General features: G+C 54.4%; 8 protein-coding genes across 8 annotated transcripts; 2 read left to right on the top strand and 6 right to left on the bottom strand.

Annotated features, from left to right (window-relative positions):
- Positions 1 to 16: 16 nt before the first annotated feature.
- LRP88_05318 (60S ribosomal protein eL8) lies at positions 17 to 1,175 on the top strand (the record flags this gene model as incomplete). Its single annotated transcript, XM_083241874.1, has 4 exons — positions 17 to 19; positions 288 to 359; positions 413 to 922; positions 975 to 1,175. 4 exons carry the CDS (start codon positions 17 to 19, stop codon positions 1,173 to 1,175), a joined length of 786 nt encoding a protein of 261 aa, XP_083103022.1.
- Positions 1,176 to 2,299: 1,124 nt separating this feature from the next.
- LRP88_05317 (Ran GTPase-binding protein NTF2) lies at positions 2,300 to 3,000 on the bottom strand (the record flags this gene model as incomplete). The annotated part of the gene is made up of 6 exons (XM_083241873.1): positions 2,300 to 2,410; positions 2,476 to 2,577; positions 2,638 to 2,709; positions 2,766 to 2,830; positions 2,909 to 2,926; positions 2,991 to 3,000. The coding sequence occupies 6 exons, from the start codon at positions 2,998 to 3,000 to the stop codon at positions 2,300 to 2,302; spliced, it is 378 nt and encodes a 125-aa protein (XP_083103021.1).
- Positions 3,001 to 3,798: 798 nt separating this feature from the next.
- On the bottom strand, positions 3,799 to 5,469 carry LRP88_05316 (uncharacterized protein; the record flags this gene model as incomplete). Its single annotated transcript, XM_083241872.1, has 3 exons — positions 3,799 to 4,201; positions 4,280 to 5,280; positions 5,344 to 5,469. The coding sequence occupies 3 exons, from the start codon at positions 5,467 to 5,469 to the stop codon at positions 3,799 to 3,801; spliced, it is 1,530 nt and encodes a 509-aa protein (XP_083103020.1).
- Positions 5,470 to 6,786: 1,317 nt separating this feature from the next.
- LRP88_05315 (uncharacterized protein) lies at positions 6,787 to 8,626 on the bottom strand (the record flags this gene model as incomplete). The annotated part of the gene is made up of 3 exons (XM_083241871.1): positions 6,787 to 7,137; positions 7,192 to 7,547; positions 7,603 to 8,626. The coding sequence occupies 3 exons, from the start codon at positions 8,624 to 8,626 to the stop codon at positions 6,787 to 6,789; spliced, it is 1,731 nt and encodes a 576-aa protein (XP_083103019.1).
- A 1,380-nt stretch (positions 8,627 to 10,006) lies between these two features.
- Positions 10,007 to 11,243, bottom strand: LRP88_05314 (tubulin-tyrosine ligase; the record flags this gene model as incomplete). Its single annotated transcript, XM_083241870.1, has 2 exons — positions 10,007 to 11,179; positions 11,241 to 11,243. The coding sequence occupies 2 exons, from the start codon at positions 11,241 to 11,243 to the stop codon at positions 10,007 to 10,009; spliced, it is 1,176 nt and encodes a 391-aa protein (XP_083103018.1).
- A 566-nt stretch (positions 11,244 to 11,809) lies between these two features.
- On the bottom strand, positions 11,810 to 16,148 carry LRP88_05313 (uncharacterized protein; the record flags this gene model as incomplete). The annotated part of the gene is made up of 5 exons (XM_083241869.1): positions 11,810 to 11,979; positions 12,041 to 15,542; positions 15,598 to 15,884; positions 15,943 to 16,047; positions 16,106 to 16,148. 5 exons carry the CDS (start codon positions 16,146 to 16,148, stop codon positions 11,810 to 11,812), a joined length of 4,107 nt encoding a protein of 1,368 aa, XP_083103017.1.
- A 906-nt stretch (positions 16,149 to 17,054) lies between these two features.
- On the top strand, positions 17,055 to 23,780 carry LRP88_05312 (CCR4-NOT core subunit CDC39; the record flags this gene model as incomplete). The annotated part of the gene is made up of 4 exons (XM_083241868.1): positions 17,055 to 17,306; positions 17,365 to 17,689; positions 17,743 to 23,684; positions 23,742 to 23,780. The coding sequence occupies 4 exons, from the start codon at positions 17,055 to 17,057 to the stop codon at positions 23,778 to 23,780; spliced, it is 6,558 nt and encodes a 2,185-aa protein (XP_083103016.1).
- A 378-nt stretch (positions 23,781 to 24,158) lies between these two features.
- On the bottom strand, positions 24,159 to 25,085 carry LRP88_05311 (PhzF family phenazine biosynthesis protein; the record flags this gene model as incomplete). The annotated part of the gene is made up of 1 exon (XM_083241867.1): positions 24,159 to 25,085. The coding sequence occupies one exon, from the start codon at positions 25,083 to 25,085 to the stop codon at positions 24,159 to 24,161; it is 927 nt and encodes a 308-aa protein (XP_083103015.1).
- Between the last annotated feature and the right edge of the window lie 2,822 nt (positions 25,086 to 27,907).

Below are 27,907 nucleotides of genomic sequence, written 5' to 3'. Positions count from 1 at the left end.
AACCCACAGATCCAAGATGGTGAGTACATGAAACAACACACCTGGACTCTAATGGCCACAGTTTTGTGAGTCAAATGTGCCTCGCGCGCAATTGAAGCCGCAGTCGTCGCTCCTCGCGATTTTGACTGTCGGTATTCCGCCTGCTCTTCTACCTTGACCGGTGTCGAGCAGGTGAAGACTTGGCTGGAGATGCGGCGTGCGCAGAAATGCCACGACCTGCTCTCGTTAGAGTTCAGAGAAGACCTTTTGGCTTGAACGCCTTGCTGATCTTCTTTTCTCAATGACAGCCTCCCAAGTCCGGCAAGAAGGTCGCTCCCGCCCCTTTCCCTCAGGGTAAGGCTGGTCGCAAGGCCCCCAAGGTTAGTCAAATTGTCTTCTTCGTTCAGGATCGTCGGTCGCTGACCATCATCAGAACCCTCTCCTCGAGAAGCGACCCCGCAGCTACGGTGTCGGCCAGGACATCCAGCCCAAGCGAAATGTCTCCCGCATGGTCAAGTGGCCCGAGTATGTCCGCCTCCAGCGACAGAAGAAGATCCTTCAGCTCCGCCTGAAGGTTCCTCCTGCTCTCGCCCAGTTCCAGCACGTCCTCGACCGCAACACCGCCGCCCAGGCTTTCAAGCTCCTCAACAAGTACCGACCTGAGACCAAGGCCGAGAAGAAGGAGCGTCTCCTCCAGGAGGCTACCGCCGTCAAGGAGGGCAAGAAGAAGGAGGATGTCTCCAAGAAGCCCTACACCGTCAAGTACGGTCTCAACCACGTCGTCGGCCTGATTGAGAACAAGAAGGCTTCTCTTGTCCTCATCCCCAACGACGTTGAGCCTATTGAGCTCGTCGTCTTCCTTCCCTCTCTGTGCAAGAAGATGGGTATCCCCTATGCCATTGTCAAGGGCAAGGCCCGTCTCGGCACTGTTGTCCACAAGAAGGTATGTCAAGATCCCACAGGTATCGATCGCACCCTTTCTAACATCTCACAAGACCGCTGCTGTCCTCGCCATCACCGAGGTCCGCTCCGAGGACAAGAACGAGCTCTCCAAGCTCGTCTCCGCTGTCAAGGATGGTTACCTTGAGAAGCACGACCAGGCCCGCCGACACTGGGGTGGTGGTATCATGGGCGCCAAGGCCCAGAAGCGGATTGAGAAGAAGCAGAAGGCTCTCGAGGCTGCTACCAAGATCTAAGGCTTTTTCTTAATACCCCTCACAATGCATTGCGATTCTGGGATCAAACGGTGTTGCACGGTTCAGGGCATGGAAAATGAATGAATTTTTCTCGGGTTACGTTTTGTCCCATCCCACTCGCAGTGACCTGTGGGGCCGGTTCCGGACCTCAAAAAAATAGATGATGAGCTTGCTCTTGGATAAGACTTGCAGGGCAAAGTGAAGTTTTATTGGCCCACGACTCATTGCCATCCATCGAATCGTAGCGAGAGCAATTGCCAGGGCATGATGCCATGGCTCCATTGCCCAGACCCCGATCAGGTTCAAATCATTAGGCACATCGTAGGCTCGTTGGGTATAGCCAGTCATGATCAGAGCGGAAACTCGACACACCCACTGTTAATGTGACACACATCATGTCCTGATGACATAGCCACGATGGTCAGAAGTGATTGGAATCAAATCAATTGGGGTTTTCTTCTCTTCTTGGCCAAGGTACATGATTAGAACCGGATTTTCCTTTACTGACAGCCTTTGTTTGTACTGACTGTGATGCGGCCAGATTTCAACGGTTGTTCTGATACCCAAGTAGATCATGACCGAGCCATGCGTTTCCATTCTCCTACTTGTGACAGCTGAATGGAGAACAACCTGTTGGACAGTCCAAGGGTTATGCTATGGCAGTCTCTGAGCACACGTGCGCCAATGTATTAGGTACCCCTGCTGATGCCATGCCTGCAAACGAGCCGTTGGCGAGAACCAATCAAACATTTGATGCCAGCAAGAAACCGCATTGTCTCCTCTCTTCACGCAATATGCAAGTCATTTTTTGTTGTTACTGCTTGTTGACAAGGCCTAAAGCTGAGCTCGGTACCTCTGCCCGTCTCGAATTGAACAAAAAGACGTGTCGAAAGACCAATTGTCAGTCAAAGACCCCAGCCATGCATTTCCCCCCAACCCCTGGTTTCTTTCCCACATCCCCGTGCTCTAAAATTCATCAGATCGTCAAAAGGAAAGCCGTCTTGAGTCGCCGTCGCTGCTTTAATTTGCCCTCTTGTCGTCGCCCCACTTGGTGTGTCTTATTTAACTCGCTTTCTCCTCCTTCCCCCCAACAAAAGGCGCCGGAAGTGTCGTCGTTGACTCGCTTAACCGAAGACGAGCTTGAAGATGTCGTTGTAGACAAAGTACTGGCCAGAAGCATCGCGGGCCAGCTGGAAGGACTGGCTGAAGTTCATGGGGCGCTGCTCCTCGTCGACCTGGAGAGAGTTGTTAGTCCACAAGACAGTTCCGAAGCGCGGTCAGACAATTGTGTGTATCGTACCAGGAGGGCACCGGTGATGAGGATGATGATGCCACCCTCACCGTTGGAGGGCTGGGCATCGAGGGTCGAGACCTGGTGCTTGACCTTCTCGAAGGGAAGAGACTGATTTGTACGTAGTCAGCAAGTGCCGTCCTAAATTTCGACCGGAGCAGTGTTGCATACGCTCAACTTCTCGATAATAGACTCGGCACCGAGGACGGAAGCAGACTCGAAAGTCAGCATAGACTCGGGGCGCTATTCAACATGTCAGTAAGCTATGAAGCAAAGCGCCACAATATGGCATCACGTACGTAGAGGGCAGCAAGAGACTTGCGGTCGGAATCGAACGAGTTATAGTAGAACTCGATGAACTGCTCTGTCGGAGTGTATTAGCGACTCGCAAAGGCACGCACTTGCTCGCTCGCGGCTGAGCTCGCAGGCTGTCTGGACATACTGGCGACATCCTCAAAGTCTAGAAGTTGTGCGCGGTTAGTTTCTTCCCATGCCACTCTCAGCAAGGCATTCTGAGAACTCACTTCCGGCCATTTTGAAATCTGGAGACCTTTCTGGTCTGGGTATATCGCTATGTGTATTTGGAAAGGGAAGAAAAAGGTCGCAGATGACGAGAGTCGGGGGGAGATGGGTTGGGTTTGTCGCAAAGTCTGCCTGAGGGGGGAGGGGACGACGAGGACGACGAGCAAACGGAGATGAGATCGATGGTGGGGTTGAGGGGAGGGGCACAGTGCAGATTGGGCACACACGTCAACCTGCCCGTTGGTGCGCTGCCATGGAAACGTGCCCGATTCTGCGGCGTCGGGGCTGGGCTGGCACAGTGCGGCCCCGTTACAGGCATAAATGGCGGGATGGAGCTTGGTTAGGGCGATATTGGGATGGGTCGACCCCCTGCTTCGGCTGTGGAATAAATTGAGGCGCTCTCTGCAGAAAAAAATTCTTGTTCCGTCTACAACAAACCACAGACTGCCAACAATCACAGTCAGCGATTTGCTGTCTCGACAAGGGAAGCCTCAAGTGAGGATGGCCCTGATTAGCTGCAGCTCATTGCCTACATCTGGTTCATGGCCATGATGGCAATGTCTGCGAACAACTTGCAAGGTACGTTCCACAGCCACGACATGGCAGCTCTCCCGCCTTGTCCTACACACCAAACCAGCCTCACCTCCTTCATGATGACAAAATCTTCCATTAAGAACGGCCAACTGAATCACCATGTTGATTTCAAATTATCAAGCTCAACAGTCTGACATGTTCATCTCTTCACATTTACACAATTCTCACCTCGTGCCAGAAGCAGTCTTGCTAACATTGGCGCCTCAAGTCTAGGTACTAAGCTTCTTCCACTCTGTTGAAGACGACCTTGCCCTCGTGCTGGTTCCCAATGAGGGAGTAAAAGTCCACCTCGAGCGCCGTCGCCCTGCCGTCGTGCCCGATCTTGAACTCAACCTGCTCGCACTCGCGGAACAGGTTTGGACTGCCCATCTCCATGGCGTACATGATCCACCAGGTGCCCGAGACGTGGTGCAGCCTCATATGGATCCGCCACGTCGCGTCGTCGCGCTCGGCCACGAGGATCTCCTCTTCCTGATTATCGGGGTGTGGCTCCGCTTGTAGCTCAATCGTCTTGTACCCGGGGTCGTAGTATTTCCCCGCGAGGTCCTTGACACTCACCGGCGATGGGAGGGGAGGGTTAGGCCTCTTGGGAAACAGATTGTCCATAGACTTGTCGTAGCTTCGAATGAAATGATCAATCACTGAACGCCACCTGTACCTGGTCAGTGTCTGTTATCAAATGTCAAGTGACACGTACCCTTTAGCCGCGTCCGTCCTCTTCTCAGGCGCGATGCCCAGCTTCTCATCAAGGAGCTTGTACAGCACCGTGTCAATGAGAGCATTGGAAGTTATCGACGTGTTCCCAAACGCCACGAGTCCAAGCTTGTCGTCGGGCAACCAGATGACTGTGCTCCCAGCAGCCATCATGCCTCCGCCGTGGCTGTACATGAGATGGCCATGATACAGCACCCGATCCCAGCCCAGCGCATACGTGGTCACATCCTTCCCGTCCTTGGGCATGCTCTGGACGATGCGCGGCGTGCGGATATCCTTGTGGACAGCCTTGGAAAAGGGAGCCTTCTCGAATAGCATGCACTTTGCCCACTTGGTATAGTCCTCTGTGTTGGAGATGATGGCTCCCGCACCGCCATGCTCAATCACGGAAACATCCTCCACAAGCACATACTTGCCAGTCTTTTCATCCCAGTAGTATCCCGCCGAGAGGTGTTTCGGGCTCGCTCTTGCATCATCCAGGGAGAGATATGTCGAATTCATGCCCAAGGGTTCAAAGATGAGTTCGCGCATCACCTCGCCGAGGGGCTTCCCCGTGACCGTCTCAACGACGTGCGACAGGACGCCGTACATCAAGTTACAGTACTGAAACTTGACGCGCGGCTCCTCAGACAGACGCAAGTTCCTCAGGTTGCGCGTGACGTCCTTGACAGTAGCAAGTCGCTTGCCCCCATCTCCATCATCCAGGAGCCTCGACGCCGACTGGTCGTGCCTCGGCATCCCCGTGCGATGAGAAACCGCGTCCTCGAGCGTGAGGTGGTTCGTAGCCCACTCATCCTGTAGGACAAAGTCCTCCCTGAGAATAGAGCTGATGGTTGTCTGCCATCCCTTCTCCAGGGCGGGATACTTCTTTGAGTGGATGAGCTGCGCAATGACGGCCCCTGTGAATGCTTTTGTCGTAGACCCAGCGTACCAGAGCGTTTCAGGTGTGGCCGGTGTATCTGGGAGCGTTGCAGTGCCGTAGCCCTTTTGCAAGTCGAATGTCAGTGACACAAGCTTCACTTATATATTCCAGTAGTAGAGACGCACCGCCGTGAACACTTGATTGTTGTCAATGACTCCCACTGAGATGCCAGGAACTTTCCACTCGTCCAATTTCTCCCTGACAAACTTGGCAAGCTCCTCAGTCAAGGGATTCTCAGCTTTGGCCATCATTCGTTGTTCTTGTGCCCGGTATAGCTCTAGCCAGGAAGATTCCATTGATGAACGCATGCCGTCAAGCCCACTCTTAAGCCCCCGGATATCTTTCTGGCTTATATATCCATTCCCGCAAAGCTCCCAAGTCTGGAGGATCGTATCTACATTCCTCGTTGTCGTCTCCCATGACGATGCGGGGTCATATTGTCCCGATGTGCGTTGGACAAAAGCTGCATAGTCCTTTGTGTGTGTACGCGTACGGCGTAGAGTCATCGGTCTGCCCTTTCGGGCAAGGCCTTCAGGCATGTAAGCCTCCTGTACAGGCCAAATTGACCGCCTGAATAAGACATGTTCACTAACAAAGGGGATGGTTCGTCACAGAAAACAGATCCAGAAAGGCGGTAGCGGTGCCAAGGCCATCATACGTCCCATGCATGCGGATGGGGAGATGGTTATGCAGGTTGTCACCCTGTTCGAGGAAAAAAAGAGACCAGTACCTATGATAATCACCCCTAGAGATAGTCGATAAAGTGTTATAAGAACCAGATAAGAGAGCTCTGAGGTATATCCATTATCATAATATATCCTCAACTATTTTACTATACTTTTTATACTTTCTGTGAATTAATCATAATGCTTAAGAGGAGTTAGCAGACCTCTTGATATTGAGGTGTGTCGTTTATTTCTTTACACGCATGGTTGTCACCAACATACAGCACGTAGTGCATACTCAAGCAAGACTTGTTACGTCAACGCCATCGTCATCCATGTCAAGTCGGTTGACGTCCCTCACGCTGAAATAGGAAAATCATTGCGCCAAGGTAAGGTAGGTTGGTACCTGATTCATATCCTGTCTGAACAAGCAGCATACTATCTACATGTCTCTGTTACACAAAAACCATGGTACCTGGCGGGCTCGAGAGCTCGGCCTGTTCGATCCTCCAGCCTCTAGTTCCCAATGCCTCAAACATCAAGGGCCTCTGGTCTCCTGCAAAGATGCACAATCGAAGCCTCGATACAAAACAAGCCTTGTTCCCCCTCAACACTGGAGTAACAACCCACGCCAGTCCGACCGTTCCTGTCTTTGTGGACGAGTGCCACAATATTCCCGTCCGAGAGGGCCTCCCTTTGTCCACAGTTTTTGCTCGATGCCATGGCCCGCCAGTCGTCTGTATCTATCCTATACCATTCGTATCGACACCCAACGCCAGCCTTCCCGCCTATGCTTGGCCCGTCCCCTTGTCATAGTTCCTGATTTATTTTGGTGTTAGGCCATCTGCCGAAAGGGACGCTGTATGAGTAAAAATCAGTCTAAAAGACAAAAGACTCGCTCCTTCACAGCTCTTCCTCCTCTTCGGCCTTTGGTTTATGCACCTCAGCCGTCGACGGTGTTCCCGATCCAGAACTACCACCGACAACCGAGTCCAACGCAGCACTCAGGTTTTGCGTAGCCGACAGATTTATGCCATCGGCCGTGTGGTCCACACTGGGTCGATACTTCTTGAGTGGGCTCTGAAGAATTGACTCGCTGGGCGTATCGAAGCCGGCCGCGTTGGCTAGGTAGTTGTTGAGAGGAGATGCCCCTGTAGTGGATGTTTGGGAGGTAGATGCCCCTGCGGGATTGGAGGTTTGCGAAGACTCGGGAGTCGCCTTGCCGTCTGGGTCCGCTGAATGTGCCCTCTTAAGCTGTTGCCGTTGTTAGTCTCGCCTCCGGGAGGACAGGTCTGCAAGGGAACTTACGTGAATACGATCCACGCCCTCGGCAAGCTCGCCCTGGAACTTGACATCTTCTGGCGCAAGTTTGGTATGGATGTCCTTATCATCCACTTCTTCCATCTTGGCCAAGACTTCGTCAGAATCATCGTCGTCATCGTCGTCACTGTCGTCGGCAATGTTTCCGTTGCTCTTCTTCCTTGCCTTGCGCCGTCTCGAGGCCTCGGTGGCCTGGTCGCGGAAAGCCGAGAAACCAACGGTACCTCCAGCCTTCAGAGGTCCCAAGTTGGAAAAGTCGAGCTGGCCAGACCGTCGCTTGGCTGAGCCAGGTGTCGTCTGAGGATTCTTCGAAGACTGTAGAACACCGATCTTTTGCAATTGCCCTATACCTAGTGTCAGCTGTCTGTCAAGTCAAGAATGAATGTCTGTAACTCTTACGTTCGCCCCGGTAGAAAAAGGTGAAAGTGGCATATGGCTTATCTGGCCCATCGATACCTGTAACCGTCTGCGTGCTGATCGTCTTGGGGTCAAGAGTCTTTGGCTTGGCAAAGCTCGTGGTGTGCTCGACATCAGCATCGATTCCGTTGCCCTTGTTCGAGCCCATGTCATCTTCGTCGCCATCGTGGGCGTCGAACTGGGGCGAGTATTCACCCTTCTTGATTTCACCAGAAGCGAGGACGCGGAACATGGCGACCTTGATCTGTCCAGTCGCCTCGGGCGGCTCGTCGTCGTCGTCGGACCAGGAATCAGAATCGTCCATGACAGCCTCGATCGGCGACTTGTCGTCGGCTCCGTAGCGTAGCGTGTCTCTCCGAGGGGTAGAGCCGTCACTAGTGTTGCCTTCAAGGGCCCGTTGTCGTCGCCGACGCTTCTCAAACTTCTGACGACGCTTTTCTAGCTTTTCGGCAGCGTCATGTCCCTGCAGGTCGAGACCGTTGAGCCAGCGCTCAAGGCCGACCTCGCGGAACAGGAACTCGCGCTCAGCCAGGCCGCCCCCTTCCGAATCAGGAACCTGCACCCAACGGCTATTCACCCAGGTCTCCTCGCCCGGTCGTAGCAGAGTAGCAACCTCCTCCTTGGCTCGGCCGTCAAAGTAAATGTAGGCAGCGATGGTCTCGTTGTCCGAGTTGGTCATGGGATAATAGGGGTTCACGACGCCCGAGTACTTTCCGCGTTCGCCATGAGAGTCGTGGTTCATACCCCCAACAAACTGAGGCTTTGGGTACGGGTTGGCCTCGCTCGGCTTCGGGGTCGAGTAGGGAATAGGCAGACCCGGGGTGAGGAGGGTAATTGAGATTGCGAACTTTGCAGGCTCGGGCTTGTTGGACTCGGCCAGCTGAGGCTGGGGCACGGGAATGTAGGTGCTGATCCGCGAAAGACGAGACTGCTTTTGCATGCCGTGCTCTGGCAGCGGGGCTCCATTCGCATGGATGCTGACCGCAATGCCCTTGAAGCAGGGCATCGTGGCGGGAGCGGGTTAGGGGATGTAGCGCAGAGCAAAGGTCGGGATGAGGAGAGGCGGAGAGCGAGGTCGAGGAGGACAACGGAGGCGGGAGCGGAAACGGAAGCGAGAGACGAGACGGGACGGGTGAGGCCGAACAGGAGCGAACTGTTGTAAGCTCAGCGCAAGCAAGCGAGGAGCAAGCAGCAAAGGCGGTCGGTCGCTCGCCGATGGTAGCCAAGCAAGACAGTTGGTGTGCTCAGCTCAAGCCTTGTCGAGATGGTCTGGTCTGGAGGTGACTCGAGGAGGCGTCGAGAGGAACGAGCGGGCGGCGGTGGAGGTGGCCGCAGTAGTTTGAAAGTTAGCCCGCAATAGTGAATAGCAAGTACTAGCAATGGATGGATGGGTTGCTGGCGGTCGGTGGTGGAGGATTGTGGGGGCGACTGATCAATGGTCGAGAGCCATGTCTCTTTGGACGACGACAGTTGGAATCGACGAGCAGTCAAAGAGGAGAGTGACAAGAGGAACCTGGTTTCACAGAGCAAGGAAAGCGCAGTCCAGCCAGTTGGCGGTGATGAACCGAGAATGGAGGAACGAGATGACTTTTGTTCGCGGTGCGGTGCGGTGCGATTGAAGTGGAGAGGGAGGTTCACGATTGCTCCAAGATGAGCCCAGGCAGGACCAGGGGGTGTTGGCGGCTGGGCTGGGCCACCAGGTACTGTACAGCAGGTACAGCACAGAACTGTGCAATGGAGGGTCACGACAGGGCGCCCGCCACATCAGAGGGGTCATCTCCTCCCTCCCTCTCATGAAAGAAAGCCCGCTGCGAGATTAGTGGAGGCTGGCTACCGTGAAACGTGCCCAGTCCAGGTAGGATATCCCCGATGGCTTGAAAGTACCTTTCAGTGACAGCCGAGGTACCATCTCGACCAGCAAAGCGGTGTAGTTTCAGCCAAAACCACATGTTCGAGACTTTGGGTCAATCACAGAAGTACCTCGACCGCCTTTCAGCCTCAAGGCCCGGCCTTGAGCCCGGGCACCTCAATCAGAACCATATGAATTCCCAATTCGGAAAGTCGAGGTAAATACTCACAAACAATCACAATTGGAGATTTCTCAGTAGCCCAAGAATCACCTACAAGTGCCATTTCAACCATTTATGCTTTATTCGTGATTCCCCTCCCAGCTGTCAACTCGATACCTACTGTAGCTACCAAATTGTCACGTCGTCATAGAAACGCACCCACTCAAAAGTAAACTTTACACAAGCCATGATCGTATGCTGCAACATGTTTCATCTTCTAGAAACGCCATTAGAATAGAATTATTCCCCTGAACCCAAGGTATCCTGTTGTGTCACTAGTAATACATCAACATCCCTCCAGAGCTAGCTCCTCGCTCCTACTCCATCCTACTCCGCGATGCTCGTCTACGAATACTCGAGCTGCCCTCCTCACTATAGCTTGTGCCAATTCCTGAGTCCTTGTGCTGCACATCTTCTTCTTCCTCCTCCTCTTCAAAGCTCCCCTCATCCTCATCATCGGCATCAGCTCCCGCGCGAGGAATTTCTGATAATGGTTGCTCAGGGTCCAGCTCGTGCTTAACATCTGGCTCATACTTGAGAGGCCGTTGCTTCCCATACGTCGGAAACGTCTCTGGGTGGTCCGTCTCTTCTTCGTCCTCTTCGACTCCTTGTGGCCATGCCTTGCCGTCAACATCTTCGGGGGGTGGTCCAGAAGCAAGAGTCCATATTCCCCAGGCCACGGCCATAAAGATGATCTCGCAGATCCAGAAAAGAAAGGTAAAGGCAACGAAAGTGGAGATTCGATAGTGTACCATCAGCCAGCGGAGTCCGCGAAGCTGGGCTGTAAGCTGCAGTGCAGCATGGTATATCTGTATTGTCTGGCCCGCCTCCACCTCGATATAAGCCGACTTTGGGATCATGGACCCCTTAGAGAACCACACCCTTTCTGCTAGAGGTATCATCATTGTGCTCGAACTTGACCCCGGCGCAAATAGATGGTAGGCCAAGAAGAGGACGCGAGACGCGAGAGAGACGAACGGATCCACGTAAGGGAACAGGGCGGGCCTGCGTGAGCTGAAGAGGACATTGGTCGTTCCAAAACCACCATGCTCGGCTGCGTGCTGTCCAGCCTTGGCCTGAAGCTCAAAATCGGCCTTGGAGTCGAGCATGTGCAGGCTTATCATGAAGTTGCCGCGCTCCACATTCGGATTTGATCGCGGCATCGTTAAGCTCAGCGATACGTCATATTCCTGCTGCGACTTCATGGGCGGCAATTCGAGTGATGCGATACCATATGGGTTGACGCCGGAGCTGCGGCCAGCAAGGTCAGCGAACCACAGCTTGAAATTGCGCTGCGCTACATACCCATACTGGAGGTGGACAGGCATCGTCACCACCTCATGGGGAAGAAAATTCTGGAAAAAGAGAGCCGAAGCAATGGCCGCTGTACAAAAGAGGATCACAGCACCAGACACCAGGAGCACGCTATTCACGAATGCCCGCTGGACTGGCTTCGACGTGACGATGCGGGCAGTCTCTTGAAGTGTATCCTGCGCAGGTAAAGTGTCAGTCGCTTACAGCTGTCTGTCCAATTCTGGAGCGACAACTCACCATGCTAGGCCAAATATGTCCGACGGTGCGGACTGCATGGATGTTGGGAGAGAAGGGTTGGTTGTCGGAGTAGTGCAGTATTCAAGGGAGAAGCAAAGCAATGGAGCTGAGGCCGTGTGTGGCATGTGAACGTAGGCAGCTGGAGCTCAACAGCTCCCACGTCATACCAGGGTACGTACTGCGTCTGCAACAAGGGCACTGCAGTTTAGGTACATCACCAACAGCAACAACAACAACAACAACAACAACAACAGCAATGCACAGGGAGCAAGAATAATGAAGTTGAATTGAGAATTAAGAAAGTATCCCTAGCTTAGCTAAGAGAAAGGGCAGCTCATACAATTTTGCCTGCGTAACAAATACCAAACGTCAAGTCGTAACAAGGACAACCATACAACAAAACAAGCAAAGCAAAGCCCCGGCTCCATGCCAACCAACCATCAATAAGACAGCGTAAAGAAAGAAAGGTATAATCCAGTCGTGAACAAGAAAGAACCATCAATCCCTAATGGTCCAGTGTCCAAAGTCACACAAACAAGCCGCTAAATCGCTCATATCGTTTTAATCAATCAGCATGCCGAGAGGTAGTTGCTTGGGACCAGCCCGACACGTCCATCTCCGCCGTGAACTTCGGCCTCCCACCATCCATCATCTTGGTGACGAAGGATGGCCAAGTAATCACCCTTGGCAAAGCCCAATTCCTCAGGGATGGCTGCTTGATACATGTACAATGCACGTGCTGCAAGCATCTCATGTTAGCATACATTCATTCATCAAACTTGTCGGATTTGCAAACTCACCATAATGCAAGATAGGTCTACCGTCAGTAGTGTAGAGTCGTGAGGGGTCAGCCACGCTCTGGCTGCGTTGACGAGGACTGCCCTCGCCATAGTGGCTCATGGCCCTGGAAGCAGGGCGGCTGCCTCGGCTTGCCTGAGATCCATAGGGGTCGTCAGTTGGCGCCAGCTGGACCGCCATCTCGCTGCCTGCATAGCTACTCTGAGGTCGGTTGTACTGGCCGTATGGCGACGGAGAAGGCCCTCGGCTCGTGGACTCCTGATAGTATCCTTGGGTGGATCCACGCTTCTGAGGAGAGCTCATCACAGATGGGGAGCGTTGGCTAGGGGCATAGGGGTTTGGCGATGCCGACCTATAGCTCATGTTGCAAGAATCGTTCATGGGTGGCTGAGGAGAAGCGCTACGTGTTGGCGCCGGGGAAGTAGCTCTGGGCATATCAGTGCCTCGGGTGCCGGGTCGAGAGACTGGGGATGAGCCATAGATTCCGGATCCTCGCGACATGTCACTTCCTCTTGTTCCAGGTCGTGACAGCGGTGGTGGGGGGTCGAAACCACGAGTATCCATACGAGACATCTCAGTTGCCCGAGTGCCTGACCGCGTCACAGGTGGCGTGTGGTAACCAGCTGTCTCTCCTCGGCTCATATCCGTACCGCGAGTGCCTGGGCGAGACATAGATGCTGAGTTATAGCTGCCAGGTTCAGCTCGGCCCGTCTCTGTAGCTCGGGTTGGTGGGCGGGAAACGGACGCGGAGTTATAGCTTCCAGGTCCAGCCCGGCCCATCTCTGTAGATCGAGTAGGCGTTCGTGACATGGACGCCGAGTTATAGCTTCCCGGTTCGACTCTACCTGTCTCCGTGGAGCGAGTTGGTGTTCGTGACATAGATGCTGAGCCATAGCTTCCAGTATCCGTGGCACGAGTTGCTGGCCGTGTCACAGGAGAGGCGCTGTAGCTACCAGATTCGCCTCTGCCATGATCTGTGGCCCGAGTCGACGGTCTGGCGGCAACGGGGGAGGTGCTGAAACTGTCTCCCCTGCCGTGGTTGGTTGTTCGAGTCGCAGGCCTGGAGGTGACTGGAGGGGTGCTTTGCGCTGCAGGCTCAGCTCGCTTTGTTTCCGTGGCTCGAGTGTTAGATCGCGAAGCAGTAGAATTGAAGCCACCAGATCCAGGGCGTGCATTTTCCGTAAACATGTTCCTGGTCTGGGCAGTGGCCTTCTTTGTAGCCTCCTTCATTGCCCTAGAGGTTACAGCGGGAGGAGGCACGCCCAGCCTCGAGATTTGTGTCGAAGCTTGGGTCTGGTACGACGGAGGGGGTGTTCCTCTCTTTGCTGCCGCCAAGTCTTTGTTTCCGGGGGTTGGAATTGATCGCGAAGCCGCTTCCCGTGAGTTGGAAGTTTCAGATCCCGGTGCGGGTGTAGAGATGCCATGGTAATGATCAGCAGACATCCGAACCGAAGACTGTTTTCCTAGCGTAACGCCCTTGAGTTCCGCAAGAGCCAACGCGATGGGATCTGTCTCCTCTGGTTCCTTAGCAGCGGCTCCAGGCTGCTTCTTCGCATCTGGGTTGGAGACAGGGAAGACGTTCTGCCCAACGCCGAGAGCCAGGCTTGCATTGGCATCGATGGGTTCTGGGCTCTGAGTGCGCTGCTGTGTCGTCACACTTGCCGGTTCTTGGTTATACATGAGTGGTTTCCGTACTGGGCTGCCCGAGTTTTGCGCACTGGGTGCGTGCCATGTGTTTCTGTTTGATGTCTGCATATCCTTCGTGCTCTTGCGCCTAAAGGGACTGTGGTTCTTCAAAAAGCCACCGCTCTTCTTTTTGGCGACGACCTTGACAGGACTAGGGGCTGATGCCAGGGTCGGGGAAGGAGCTGAGGCAGGAGTAGGAGCTGGAGCAGCAACAGGAGCTGGAGCTGGAGCCGGAGCTGGGGCCGGAACTGAGGCGGGAGCTGGCCTTCCAAGGTCTGGTTTGTTGACCATCGGGTTGGACTTGATTGGGTCAGGCATGATAGGATCTTGCTTGAAAGGCGAGGTCTTTCCACTGGGCGGCTCGATGCTAGAGAGCGAGGTAGGGTTCGAGTAATCACTGTGGGAGTCTCTGCTAGATGGTCGCGCAGATGTGACCTGGGAGCTGCGGTCCGAGATAGGGCTTGGGCCAGTTCTACAGAGCATGGTCATGCCGTCCAAAGGATAGGGATCGTGAGGGACTGAGGCTACCGGGCCATGTTGGTTGATGTCATACCCCGTGTGAGCTGCCGCCTGTTGGCGACGGTAAGGGTCCTCCACTGGTTTCCTGACCTCCATCGAGGTCCTGGAATCCACGGGTTGCCTCATGTCATTGGTGGGTCGAATCTCTCCCAGGGGTCGAACTTCGGCTGAAGGTCGTGTCTCGAGTGCAGGTCGAACCTCTCCGGAATGTCGCATCTCAAGGGCTGGCCTGGTCTCAGGCTGCCTCATCTCCAAGGCTTGTCTGCCGCCGCTATGCCTCTCAGAGTGTCTCATGTCCTGCTGCCTCATATCTTGGTGTCTCATGTCCTGCTGCCTCATGTCCTGGTATCTCATGTCTTGGTACCTCATATCAGTTGGCCTCATATCTGTCAGCCTCATGTCCGCAGGCTGCGTGTTGAGGGGTCTCATGTCATGAGGCCTCATCTGCTGGGGCATGTGGTGGCCCATGTGGTGAGCCACTTGCTGCGAGTGCTGGGGTGGTGGCTGGTGGCGCTGTTGAGCAGGATGTTGGAACTGCTGTAGTTGTTGCAACTGCTGAAGCTGCTGAGGCTGGGAGACCTGCTGAGGATGGGCAGCTGGTTGGATAGGTGCCTGAATGGTCTCATCGGGAGGTGGTTGAACCAGCTTCTGAGGTACGGGGTTAGGCTCGCGTCTGCTCAAAGGACCGGTTTCTCTATGAGCAAGGTCCTTGGCCAACGCAGAGTTGGGATCGTGATGAGACTCAAAGGTCGAGGGTTGTGGGGAAGAGGACCTGAAGGCGGGATTGATGTTCCGGGGGAATTGGGCAACAGAGTATGCGTCATCCTCTGAAGCCTCGGACTGGCTATCGTTGACGTCGCCTCGGCAGAAGTTGATGTACTTGGGTGGATCAGGGATCTCCTGTCCTGTTCCCTTCTCGCTGATGAAGGTGACAATGTCCTTTTCCACGTCCATCGTCTCCAGAGATAGTCGAATCTTTTCACACGACGAGTCGTCACTAACGCAAACCGTGGAAGCAATGTTGGCAAAGGTCCATAGGCTGCTCTTGGTAAAGTCCAGGCGCTCCTCTTCCAGGTCCTGGAACTTGTCGGCCGCCGCCTTCCACTCACGGTTCCATCTTGCTGTCGTATCCTCCAGGGCTTTGACAGCGTTCTCGTATTCTGTGTTGGAGGTTGCGAGGCTGATTTGCGTCTTTTCTAACTTCGCCTTGTTCCGACGCTCTTCCTGGCCCATGACCATGTGGCCTTGAGCCAAGTAGCCCTTGATCTTCAGGCATTCTTGCTCATACTTGTCTCGAGTCTATCATCATGTTAACATTTATGTAACTAGAATTACCGACGGTTGATTGACGAACTTTGTTGACATGCTGTGTCTGTTGTGTCTTCGTCTTGAGTAGCTTCTCGACGGTGTTCTGAATAATTTTGCGACGCTCCTTCATGCCACCGGTGAAGGCGGCGAGCGGCTCCTCAAGCTCGCTCTTCATCTCGGCAGAGATGTTTTGGTGTTGTTTGGCCATTTGCTCGACCTCGCCTCGGACAGTATCCAGTGATGTCTTCAGGGTGCCCGTCTCCTGGGATCCCAACGGCTTCCGGCACAAGTTCATCATCTTGCGGGCGTATTCTTCCTCGATCGATGCTCGCGCTGCAGAGACATGCGTTAGAAGTGAAACCCTGAGGGGGAATTCGGAGACTTGACATACCACCGTAGAATGCCCTTAGTTCATCGCATGTTGTCTTGGCCGCTGCCATGCGAGCCAGCAGTGGTGTAACTCCAGCATCGTCCTTGCCCCAGAAGTTGTTTGCGACTGCAATTGCTCCAGTTAGTGGTTTCTTGTCCATCGAGCGAGAGGCAAGCTTCCTTACAAGACAGCGCAACGGCTGGTGATTCTATTGTTGACGCAGGCATCTTGCCTGGAATAAGTCAACGAACAGGCAGGCTAGTGCAGTGTGTAATAATTGATGTTGGAAAAAGAGAAGGACGGTAAAGGGACCAGCCTCAGTCGCACTACACTCCAAGCTTTAGATGGAGAAAGCGAAACATGAGCTATAGCGTTCCATGGAGCTGTGATAAGGAGGATGGGACCGCCAGGTGGTTGGCCCTGGCATTGTTTAGAGTGGCGTGGACACGGTTGATGGGACAACCAAGAAGCACGGGCCATGCGTCGCTGGCACTGCAGACCCGGCCGAGTGACGACGGTCGTGTGTCGACCCCAAGCACGTGATGCGGGCTGCCGTGGCGGGAAGGCTGACCCCGACTTTGTAGGACCGGGATTTATCCGGTGCATTGTCATTTTCAGGACCTTACCTTATCCTCCGACCTACCTTACAGAGCACCTAACCCCAACCACATCCATTCCATTCGTGTATGTATGGACAACTCTTGACGAACTATCAATACGAATATTCATCACGACTTGTTCGTCGACCGACGCCGAACCGCTCCAGGCTCCCCCCAGAGCTTCCTAATACGCTGCGTTCTCGGCGCTGTACCCCTCGCGACGACAATCACTGGACACGACACGCACCTCCACCCGCAAGTCGAGTCAGGCTCTCTAGTCCCCTCCCGGCTGCCACTTCGGTTGCACGATCGCGCGCTCTCGAGCTCCCCTCTTGAGCCTCCCCCGTTTCGAGCCTCCCCCTCTCGATCCCGATCGCTGTCCCGCGTTGCCGCTCCCCCATGTAGGAATCCTCTATATCGACTCTTCCTCCCACAGACTTACTCGCCCGCTCGATTCCTGAGCCTCACGGTCTGCCACCACTCCGAGGGCAGGCGCTCCCTTTTTTCATCCCCCAACGCTGCGAATACACCTCCATGGTCCCACCACCTCGAGCGGGATCATTTTCGCCCAATCCTGCGCAGACTCTTCAGACGGGTTCGAGCCATTCTCCCCACCCATCGCAGGCCGCCATCCTCAGTGCTGGCGCAAGCCCAAGCGCCAGCAGTCCGACGGGCACCAACTCCCTGACCAAGATTGTCGTGGCCCAGGTCTATCTTCTGCTTAGCACCATCAAGGAGGATAAGGACCGCGCCAAGTGGGAATTGCAGGTTGACCAATTGAAGAAGGTTGGGTCCTATTCCATCTCAGCCACCTCGTCTTGCTGACGGTGCAACCTCTTTGTAGCTCATCGATGAACACGGTATGGAAGTCTTCTCAAAGTACTTCACCCGGCTTGTCGCCGGCAATGCGCCGCAGATATTCCCCGGCCTCAACAGGCCTGTCTCGAATCCAGGCAACTATCACATCCTCGTCGGCGAGATGCGGAAGATTGCGCACGATCCAGAGCAAGCGAGCAAGATCGCCGAGTCAATTGAGAGTGGCACTGAAGACATCTTCCGCGACTTTGACCTCTCGACTTTTATGGAGCATTTCAAGCTCGACGCCTTGGAAAAGACCCTGTTAGCTCTGGCCTTCAAGCTTGGCTCCCGGACCGACTTGAAAACCAAAGGTGAGCATCCTGTCCAACACTATCCCGCAACCACAGACTCATCCTCTTTGTAGCCGACGCTATACTCTCGACAAACTTTCCAACCTTTGTCGATATCATCTCTCGACCCGAACTCGAAGCCCATGCTGACCTTACCCCCTCCTTCATCGCCCTAATCATCGACCGATTCCTTCAGTATCACCCTCCCAGCTTTAATGCTTCTTCTCGTCGAGATCTCGAGAGCTACCTCGCAAAGCGATATATTAGCGTGGATCAACCGCCGCCTTCCGAGGTTTTAGCTGCTCTTGACCTGAGCAGAGTGCTCGCCGATCGACCTTCCAATGGCTTGGTTCGGTACCTCCAAAAAACTGGCATCGAATTCACGCGAGATGAGGAAACATGTGTCTCGTATCTACAGAACCGTGCCAGCAACCTACAGCTTAACGCCGAACAAGTCTCCGCCGCCCTGACGTTCACAACTATCACCCAAACCCCGCAACATGACCCCGACGTCCTGGTGGCGGCCCTCAGGAGGGTACTGCCGAAATCCTTTGACTGGATGGAGGTGATTGGTTATTTCGATCAGCCGTCCGCTAGGGTCTCTTCTCAGCAGTTCTTGCGTCTCTACAACGCCTTTTTACCAATAGCGCAAGACCCAAACTCTGATCTGGACATCCAGCGGCTTTGGGGTGGCGTGTGGAGGCATCCAGAGGCGCAGCTATCCTTTGTCAGTGCATACGCCTCTCTAACCCCCGAACAGCTTGACGCGACGACGATCCCTGGGCTTCGGCGCAGTATTACCCTAGACGACTATGCAAACTCCCCTCCTAATGTTCGCGAGCGAGCTGCTGTGGCTGTCAAGCATCCGCTCGTTTCTGTGGCTGCTCTCTCCTCAATCTTCAACGTCGCACTCAGTTCCGTTGTTGCCTCCACGAGCGTCGAAGCGAAGAGGCTGTTTCAAGAAGTAGTTGTCCCGAATCTCGACATCTTTCTCGTTTCCGCTTTCGAGGTCCCTCGCCAGCATTGGGCAGCAATGGCCATTGATACGCTGAACTCCTTGTTCGAGAACTTCCTCTACAAGCGCTCACCTGAGTACGACTTCGTTCTCGATAGCCTGTGGAAGAAGGACAAGGAGTGGGTAACGCAGCGCTTGATTGACGCGCACGCCATCAAGCCTGTTGATCTTCCCCTTGTTTTTGAGCATGCAGTCAAGCACAACTGGTTGGATTCGCTTGTGTACCTAGCCAACGGGTTCGGTATCGACTTGGCTGCGCTGGCTCACGCTGAGGGATATCTGGACCTGTCTAAGTGGGCACGATTCTACGCAGACCGGGGAAACGAGATGTCTCGCACTCTCCTGCAATTCCTAATGATCAAGGCCAACCTAGAAAGCCAATACCAACGAGGCGGTCCTGATGGGCAACCGCTTGCAAAGACTACGACAACTCTGCAGGTTCGAACCGTATCAGCGCTATTACACATCCTCGAAGATCTCTTGCCCAAGGGTCCTGTCCAGGAGCTCATCATAATTCAGCGGCACTGCATTATAGCGTACCCGCGACTGATCAATTATGGCGAAGGCTACGACGACATCATCGACGCCAATGGCAAGGACGGAAATGCCCTTCCCCCGACCGCTAACAGTAAGATGGAGGAGCACTACAAAAAGATGTACAGCGATGAGATGCAGGTTCGAAACATCGTCGAGGTTCTTGATCGGTACAAGCATTCCAAGGATGCCCTGGATCAGGATGTCTTTGCATGCATGATTCATGGACTTTTCGACGAGTACAGTCATTACGTCGATTATCCACTCGAAGCCCTTGCCACAACAGCCGTGTTATTTGGCGGCATCATCTCGCACAAGCTCATTTCAGGGCTGCCTCTCCAGATAGGACTTGGCATGATCTTGGAAGCAGTTAGGGACCATGTGCCCGACGATCCCATGTACAAGTTCGGTCTGCAAGCGCTGATGCAACTCCTAGTCCGGTTCCGGGAATGGCCCCTTTTCTGTCGGCAGTTGGTCTTGATCCCGGGACTTATGGGAACAGAAGCGCACAAGAAGGCCGAGGAGGTCGTGATGGAGCATGAAGAAGATCTTTCTCGCGGCCCGAACGGAGCGGGAACGCCACATGGAGTTGGCTATCCAGGAGACACGTTTCCCAATGGAAACTCTGAAGAACAAGCCAATGCAGACCGCCAGGTTCCTGCTTTCTCCTCCATCAATGTCGACCCCCCGGCCCCCGAGATGGATTTCGAAGACCCCAACGAAGTCGAGCAGGATAAGGTCCAGTTTGTTCTCAACAACATCACGGAAGGAACACTGGTATCGATGTCCAGCGAGCTGCGAGAGACCCTGGAGCGAAGGCATCAGCAATGGTTCGCCTGCCAGCTTGTCGAGGAGCGTGCCAAGATGCAGCCAAACTACCATCATGTCTATCTCGAACTCGTCCGGCTCTTGGAGGACACGTCCCTTTGGGGCGAGGTGCTGCGTGAGACGTACGTCAGCGTGTCCCGCATGCTTAACTCAGAGGCTACGATGCAAAACTCTACGGAAAGAACGCATCTCAAGAATCTCGGCGGCTGGCTCGGTCTCATGACTCTTGCGCGCGATCGACCGATCAAGCACAGGAACATCGCATTCAAGCAGCTACTGATCGAAGCGCATGATACGAAGAGGCTTATCGTCGTCATCCCTTTTGTGTGCAAGGTCCTTGTCCAAGGTGCCACATCGGCGGTATTCCGGCCTCCTAACCCTTGGCTGATGGATATTATCCACCTACTGATCGAGTTGTACCATCATGCTGAGCTGAAGCTGAATCTCAAGTTCGAGATTGAGGTCCTTTGCAAGGGTCTGAATCTCGATCACAAGAGCATCGAGCCCTCGGGAGAGATCCTCAACCGACCGGTCATCGAGGAACCAGCGGATGTTCTGCCTCAAGAACAGATAGATGCCTTTGAAAACCTATCTCTGAACGGCATGGGATCCGCTGTCGGCGCTGGCCTCTCCCCCCAGGCCATTGCACCAACTATTCCAGATCTCGGCCCCCTCATTAACATTCCCCCAACCAACGAGATGGTTGTCACCTCCACCCGACTCCACGATATTGTGCGGACTGCTCTCAGTCGAGCCCTGCAGGATATCATTCAGCCTGTTGTGGACCGGTCCGTCACTATTGCTGCCATCTCAACGCAGCAGATGATTCACAAGGATTTCGCTACCGAGCCCGATGAGAACCGCGTGCGAACCTCTGCTATCAATATGGTGAAAGCCACAGCGGGAAGCCTCGCGCTTGTTACGTCCAAGGAGCCACTTCGAGCCAACTTTACCAATTACATGCGGAATCTGTCGAACGACATTCCTCAAGGTCTGCCAGAGGGTACCATAATCATGTGCGTCAACTCCAACCTCGACTTGGCCTGCAACATCATCGAGAAGCAGGCAGAGGAAAGGGCGGTGCCTGAGATTGAGGAGATGATGGAGGGAGAACTGGAGGCTCGTCGACGACACCGAATGCAGCGACCCAACGAGCCTTACTTCGACTCGAGCCTCAGCCGCTGGGCCATGACCATCCCGCACCCGTACAAGCTCTCGCCAACCAGCAACGGATTGAACAGCGACCAGATGGCCATATACGAGGACTTTGCTCGACAACCCCGCAGCGCCGCTGCCCCTGCTCCCTCCCACGGTCCCTCGACATCCGACGCGACTAGATCTCTCGCCAACGAGGTCTTGCAGGAGCAATTCACGGCTATGCCCAATATACCAACTCCTGCTGAAACCCCTGCGATTCAGCAACATCTAAGCACTCAGATGCAGCCCTATGCCCCTGTCCACGCAGGAGCCAATGCCATGTCTAACGGAAGGTCGCCTGGGTTCACCATGGATGTCCGCGGCCTAGCTGAGCGAGTTAACAAGCTACTTCAGGAACTCCTGAGGGTAGCAACCGAGGCTCGCGAGGATCATTTCCAAGGCCTGCCACGACCCCATCCTGTCCTGGACGTTGTCGATGCTTTGGTTCAGCACATCATCAAGACATCGCAGAACTCGGAGGAATTCGCTATATATGCCGCCGAGCAGATCAGCCAGATCATCTTCTCGCCGGTAGAGGACAATTTGACGCTCGAGAGCCTGGTTCATGTTTTGGAGACGTTGAGAAAGATATCCGGCCCTGCACTTAACAATCGTGTCCGGGCTCTGTTTAGCCAACAGCCAGGGCCCACCTTCTTGAGCCTACCATTGCTGGCGGCATTGACTCGGACTGACTTGCTGGATTGGAGGAACATCGATCTTGCCATGTCCAAGGCCCTCCAAGCCCGTAAAGAGGGCTCGCTCGACTTCTTGGAGCACATGCTTGACCTTACACTTCTCAACAACCGCCCTATCGCCCTGTATGCTGATTTTGTCAGGACCTTGGAGGCAGCATGGGCTTGGATCAGAGAAGACCCCGGCTCGGCTATTGGTCAACGAGTCAGGTCCAAGCTGATCGGCTCTGGATTGTCGCATCCTTCGCAGGCAGACGACCAGGCGCTATATCGACAAGATCAGATGGACTATGTGCTGGACGAGTGGGTTCACCTGTGCAACAACCACAATGCTTCGGACGCGTCTGGATCGATCTTTGTGCAACAACTGCAGGCCAAGCAAGTTATCCGAGCCCGTGATGATTTCTTCGTCTTTCTCCGTACCGCCATCGATACATCGGTTGAGCGATTCGAGCACACGATGCACCCTGGCGCTCTCACTGATGTCTACATCACGGTCGATGCGCTCGCCAAACTCATTGGAACCTTTGTCAGCTTGCAGTTTGACACATCATCCACGCGAGCGTCATTTGTCGACTCGACCATGGCGCTGATCACGCTGGTCCTAAACCATCACAGCGTCAAGCGAGGGGAGCAGCTTAACCAGAGGGTCTTCTTCCGACTGCTGTCGATGCTCTTGCACGAGATCCACGCCATCTCGGAGGACTTTTCTGAAGAGGAGCGCCGCGACATTTTGCTCAGGATCGCCTCCCGACTTGCCGGCATGGGCCCTGCTCTCATTCCTGGCTTTACCTATGGCTGGCTCTCTCTTGTTCAGCACCGTGCCTTCATGCCGGTCCTCCTCCAACTGCCCGATGGTGCCGGATGGGGACTGTTCGTCGACCTCGTGTGCCAGCTCTTTGAGTCTCTTGGAGATCAACTGAAGGTGTTTGAAGTATCCAACATTGCCAAGGATATTTACCGAGCCGCGTTCAAGCTTCTGATCATCCTGCAACACGACTTCCCCGATTTCGTCGCGGCTAACCACGTCAGAATCTGCGCCAGCATCCCGCCGCACTGCACACAACTGATCAACGCCGTGTTGGCCGCCAACCCCCAGCAGAGCCCCAAGTTTGTCGAGATGAATGCCAAGGATCGATCCGACGAGTCCAGGGTCCATCCCGGCCTGGTTAACGAGGCCACTGCAATCCTCCGAGATGCTGGCCTGCTGGGCGTTGTCGACCAAGCCCTCCAGAGTGGCCCGTCAGAGGACATTGTGGCTAACATCACGCACTCCATGACACACAACGCTCCCAAGGTGACAACATACGGCCATGTACCTGTTGCAGTCAACCTTGCCGTCATCAACGCCGTAGTCATCTACATTGGGCAGCACGCCGCAGACCAGGCAGCTCAGGCTGGCACGGCTATCTCAGTATCTGGAGACGAGCATGAGGTTTCAACCCTGTCCCTCATCATCCACGAACTCCCTGCCGAGGCCAGGTACTATCTTTTGGTCAGCGTGGTGAACCAGCTACGCTTCCCCAATGCGCACACCGACTTTTTCAGCCAGGCCCTCCTCTATATCTTCAGCAAGGACCTGGAGGATCCCGAGGAGACGGAGATCCGACAGGGAATCACGCGGGTCCTCCTCGAGCGGCTGGTTAGTTTCTGGCCGCAGCCGTGGGGTCTGCTGTTTACGGTTGTGGAGATTGTCAAGTGCGACAAGTACAATTTCTTTGAGCTCCCTTTTATTAAGGCGATTCCTGAGGTAGGTTTGAGGCGTGTTTGGCAAGAGACTTCCAGGAGGCTAACAGTGTCATGGCAGGTTGCTGAGAAGTTTGGCCAGGTGGTTCAACGAGGTTAAGATGCATGATGTGACTGACTATATGGCGGGAACTGGGTATAACGGCACAAGGAGGAACGAACCTATACGGAAGCACATGCCATTGGTGGACTTTTCTGGTTTGGGACGGCACATAGTTGAGAGAGGGAGGGGCGTTGGGTCCAAAAAGAAGTGAGAATTATAGAGAAGCAGTGTCTTTGCGGTCCAGGGACAACCTCGTCTGGGGGGGCGGGGCGGTTCATGACCCCATCACATTTTGCTGTAATACTGTATCACTGTATGATAGTAGTTTTAGGATGTGTCGGAAAACAACACCAGGCGCATGGTTGGTCACGAACGAAACTGTATCACTTTTGGGCGAAGGCATATGAATATTGTCGAGATGACCAGCGTATACCCTCATATGGTGACATGGCCTCTCATCACTGTGGTAGCTGTCCCTGAGAGCTCGACTTTGTCGATCTTTGACGCCTTCGCCGAGACTTGGACTACGATGTTACTCTCCCTACCCATCTCGACTCCCTGGTCAATCTCATAACGAAAGGTCTGATCTTGGAGATCGGGCTGCTGAAGGGTGAGAAAGCTGGAAAGGCCACAAGCAGCACTGCCCGTCGCAGGATCTTCCATTGCTGCTTCCATCATCCTAGTACGGATGGAGAAGATGTCTACTCCGTTCTCTTGTCGTTGACCAGTAAACACGTAGTAATACTTGAACAAGGGGCCAGTCTGCCAGCCGTCATCGAGCAGCCCATCGACAGAGAAGGGCACGACGCATGTCCGGACCTTGGCAAGGTGCTCCAGGTCGGGCAGGTTGATGAGCGCAAACGATAAACCATTGACGATACTGAAGAGTGGGGCTTCGAGCTCAAGTTGACGGATCGCTGGGTCGGCAGAGAGTTGGCCTGGTGCGGGAGAGGGCAGCTGGGCGAGGGTTCTACGATGACGACGAACATTGTGCGGGATAGCAGCTTGGATATGGCCAGGGCGAGTCTGGACGAGAGCAACTGGGCCTGCTTTTGTGATGACGGTATTGACGCCTTGGGGAATAAGCGAGACGGCAGTGCCGATAGTGGGATGGCCGGCAAAGGGAACCTCTTCGTCGGTGGTGAAGATGTCGATCACCCGGCGGGTGACATCACTCTCGGGGCCATCTGGGTTGACGTCGTGGACAAAGACAGTCTCGGAGAGGTTGAACTCGCGGGCGATGGTCTGCTTCTGCTCCTGCGAGGGCTTTGGGACGTCGGCGGGAATGGTGACCACGGCGAGGGGGTTTCCGCGATAACGGGTCGTGGTGAAGACGTCGAGAGTTACAAAGGGAAACTCCATAGCTTGGCTGGATGAGGCTGGTGTCGGATGCTACTGTATGGTAATCTAGACGTAGACGTCACCAGAGTGATAGCGGCCGGATGTGACGAAGTGAAAATGTTGGTGGGGTGGGGTCAAGGTGAAGCAAAAAGCAAAGAGGGCATGATAGGCGATGCCTGAGTCAGGAGAGTTGAGCCCATCGGTGTAGGGTAACTCAATCAGCCGACCCGGCCACGCCAAGTGCCGTCCCACCGTCCATGGCCTCTACACTTGTGTAAGGCACCAAAGTCTAGCGGAGCGGAACAGCCGACGCCTTGTATCGACAAGGAGGAGGGGGGGTGATGTGACGAATTGGAGAACAGAGCCTCGCGGTCCGGTCTGAGGCAGCGCGGCGGCGCGCCTCGAGGCAGGGAGAACGATGGGCTGTTGGCGCTAGGACTAGGACGTGAAGAGCGTCGAGGGAGCTGCAAGGGAAAGGGATTGATGATCTACAGCTCTGATTATCGCCAATGACTTCACAGGTGGAGGGCTGCTGGTGAGGGCGGAGATTTGAGCTGTGGAATGTGGATGAAGGGGAAATGACTTTTTCCGTACAGTAACATTCATAAGACTGACTCTCCATCTCGACTTATATCCGAGGCCGTCCTTCGGCAATGCCAGCCTGGTTCGAAGCGCAGCGCAAGTCTACTAACAACAAAAACATCAGACGATACGGCATGGGTGTTGACCCGGTTTCGGGGGGTTTGCTCAGCCAGAAAGATGGAGCTTGGGCGAGATCCATCAGGGAGAGGTCGAAGTTTGGTCTAGGCGCAAGTGGAGAGATCCATGGGCCATGTCAGTTGGAGACTGGCGCGGCAAGGGGCGTGAGCTAGTAGCTGCATGGAAGCCCACCTCGTGGCATCTCAGCTTGGAGAGAGTGACATGTTGCTGCTGTTTCGAGGTTGCAGTGTAGGGTAAGTGTTCGTGCCAATCACTCGGTTCAAGGAGGGGAGGACAAGAAAGGACGATCAGGAGGAGGCGAATTCTTTTTTAGATATGGCGATGATGACGCAGCCAGGGCGAGGCGAAGGAGGGGTTGCTGTTAGGGGCCAGGGTCTGCTCGGTGGTCGGTGCTGGACCAGGTACCTATGTAAGTCATGTACGAGAATTGGATGTTTGGTCGTGTTTGTTGTGTCCAAGTCAAGTTTGGACAGGCTGGCAAAAGGCATGTCTCATGTCAGACAAGGGCTGAGACGAACTGTTCCAGCAGCAACACGTCACCGGGAAACGACACAATAATAATTAGAGATTGAAATGAACGCCAGAGACATTATCGACAACAATGGGCCACAAACAACCCGCCCGCGACTTACACAGAGCGAATGCAGGGTTGGAGAAGAACTGACCACCTCGCTCGCCAACCGTGTAAGCCGTGGCTATGGGCCAAAAAAGAAGATTCGGATGCCGCGGCTTGAAATCCACCAGGACTCGTACACTGGAGAGGGAGGGAGGGATTTACAGGAAGAGAGAGAAAAGGGAAACGACACCGAATTACCAACGCCGTGATTGGTCGTCGAGGCTGGACAGTCGAGACATTTTCTCTTACACATCGGTTTGCGCCAGGGACTTGGCCTGGCATGGATGGGGACCACGCGCAGTTACATACGTATCGACATCTGCAACACCAGTCCTCGGCGACAAGAAATTGCCATGGGCGACGGCGGGATGGAGTCAAGAGAGGGACCTCGAGATGATTCGGCCCACTCGTCATCTCCATCGAATTCAAGATGAGGGTGGGTACATTGCATTGGTAGGGACATTGCCTTGAACCGTATCCGTTCCGTACCTACTGCAAGTACCTACCAGCCCAGGACCCTTTTGCATTCGCTGTGACGCTCGTGCATGATACAGCAGCATAAGCGCAGGGCATGCGGTGTAAGTTGGTTGCACGGAACCAGAGAGCAACAATGCGGTGTGCTCTTCAAGTTCGCTTCCACGTCCGGAGCCAGAGTTCGCTTCCTCGGCGGTTCCCCCCCCAAAAAAAAGACCCAGAAAAGAGGTCCGATGGGATTTCAGGGTCCCCCCCAAGCGCTACAAACTAACGAGAGACCACGGTCCCCTCTCCGACCCGAGGTGGCCCGGCGGCCGGAAGGGCCAGAAGGAGGCGGGTGAGGCGGGAAAAAAATAGCGAGCGAGCGAGCGGCTGCCCTTTTTTTTTTTTCTTTCTGCCAGGGATGAGGCGAGGCTCGATCGCGAGGTTTCGTTGGAGTAGCATGGGCTAAACTCGAAACAGAAAAGAAGCAGAAGATGCTGGGCGAGTCAGACGGAAAATTGTAAACGTAATGCCGAGGCCATGATTGAGCCGCCGTGATCGTTGCCTCTTCTCATCAATTGCCTTTGCCATGATCAAGAAACAGAACAGAAAAAAAAGGGGCATGTTAACAATCAAGTCTCTCTTCAACATGTTTGCTTGGGCTGAGGTTGGGGCCACCGCTGCCTGAAGAGTGCGCGCTCTTTGCCTGCATCTGCCTGCGGAACCCCCTCCTTCCTCGAACAACTTTTTTTTTCTTCTTGTGCCTCTTGCTTTTTTTTTTTTCCCTCTCTTGCGGCTGGATGTACAGTTGCAGGGGGTCCCCATCAGCCATGGACATGGATCTTCCCAGATGCCCACTAGCTAGGTTGTAGGTTGGGCCCACTGACGTCTAGCGCGCCCCACTCACGGCAGCCATGCAAGCCAGTGCCAGCCAATGGGCGCCTCCTGAAACGAAAAAAAAGTTCGAGCTCTCGTGCTCTTTCTTTGCTTGGGGGACAGACACACACACACACACACTTTTTTGTGTGTCCCTCTTCTTCTCTTCCCTCCT

This window comes from Fusarium phalaenopsidis (assembly GCF_050370095.1).
Source record: "Fusarium phalaenopsidis strain FUZ10S chromosome Unknown contig_32292, whole genome shotgun sequence".
Classification (NCBI taxonomy): Eukaryota; Fungi; Ascomycota; class Sordariomycetes; order Hypocreales; family Nectriaceae; genus Fusarium; species Fusarium phalaenopsidis.
The sequence above is the reverse complement of the archived record's forward strand: the minus strand, read 5'-3'. Positions and strand labels throughout refer to the sequence as shown.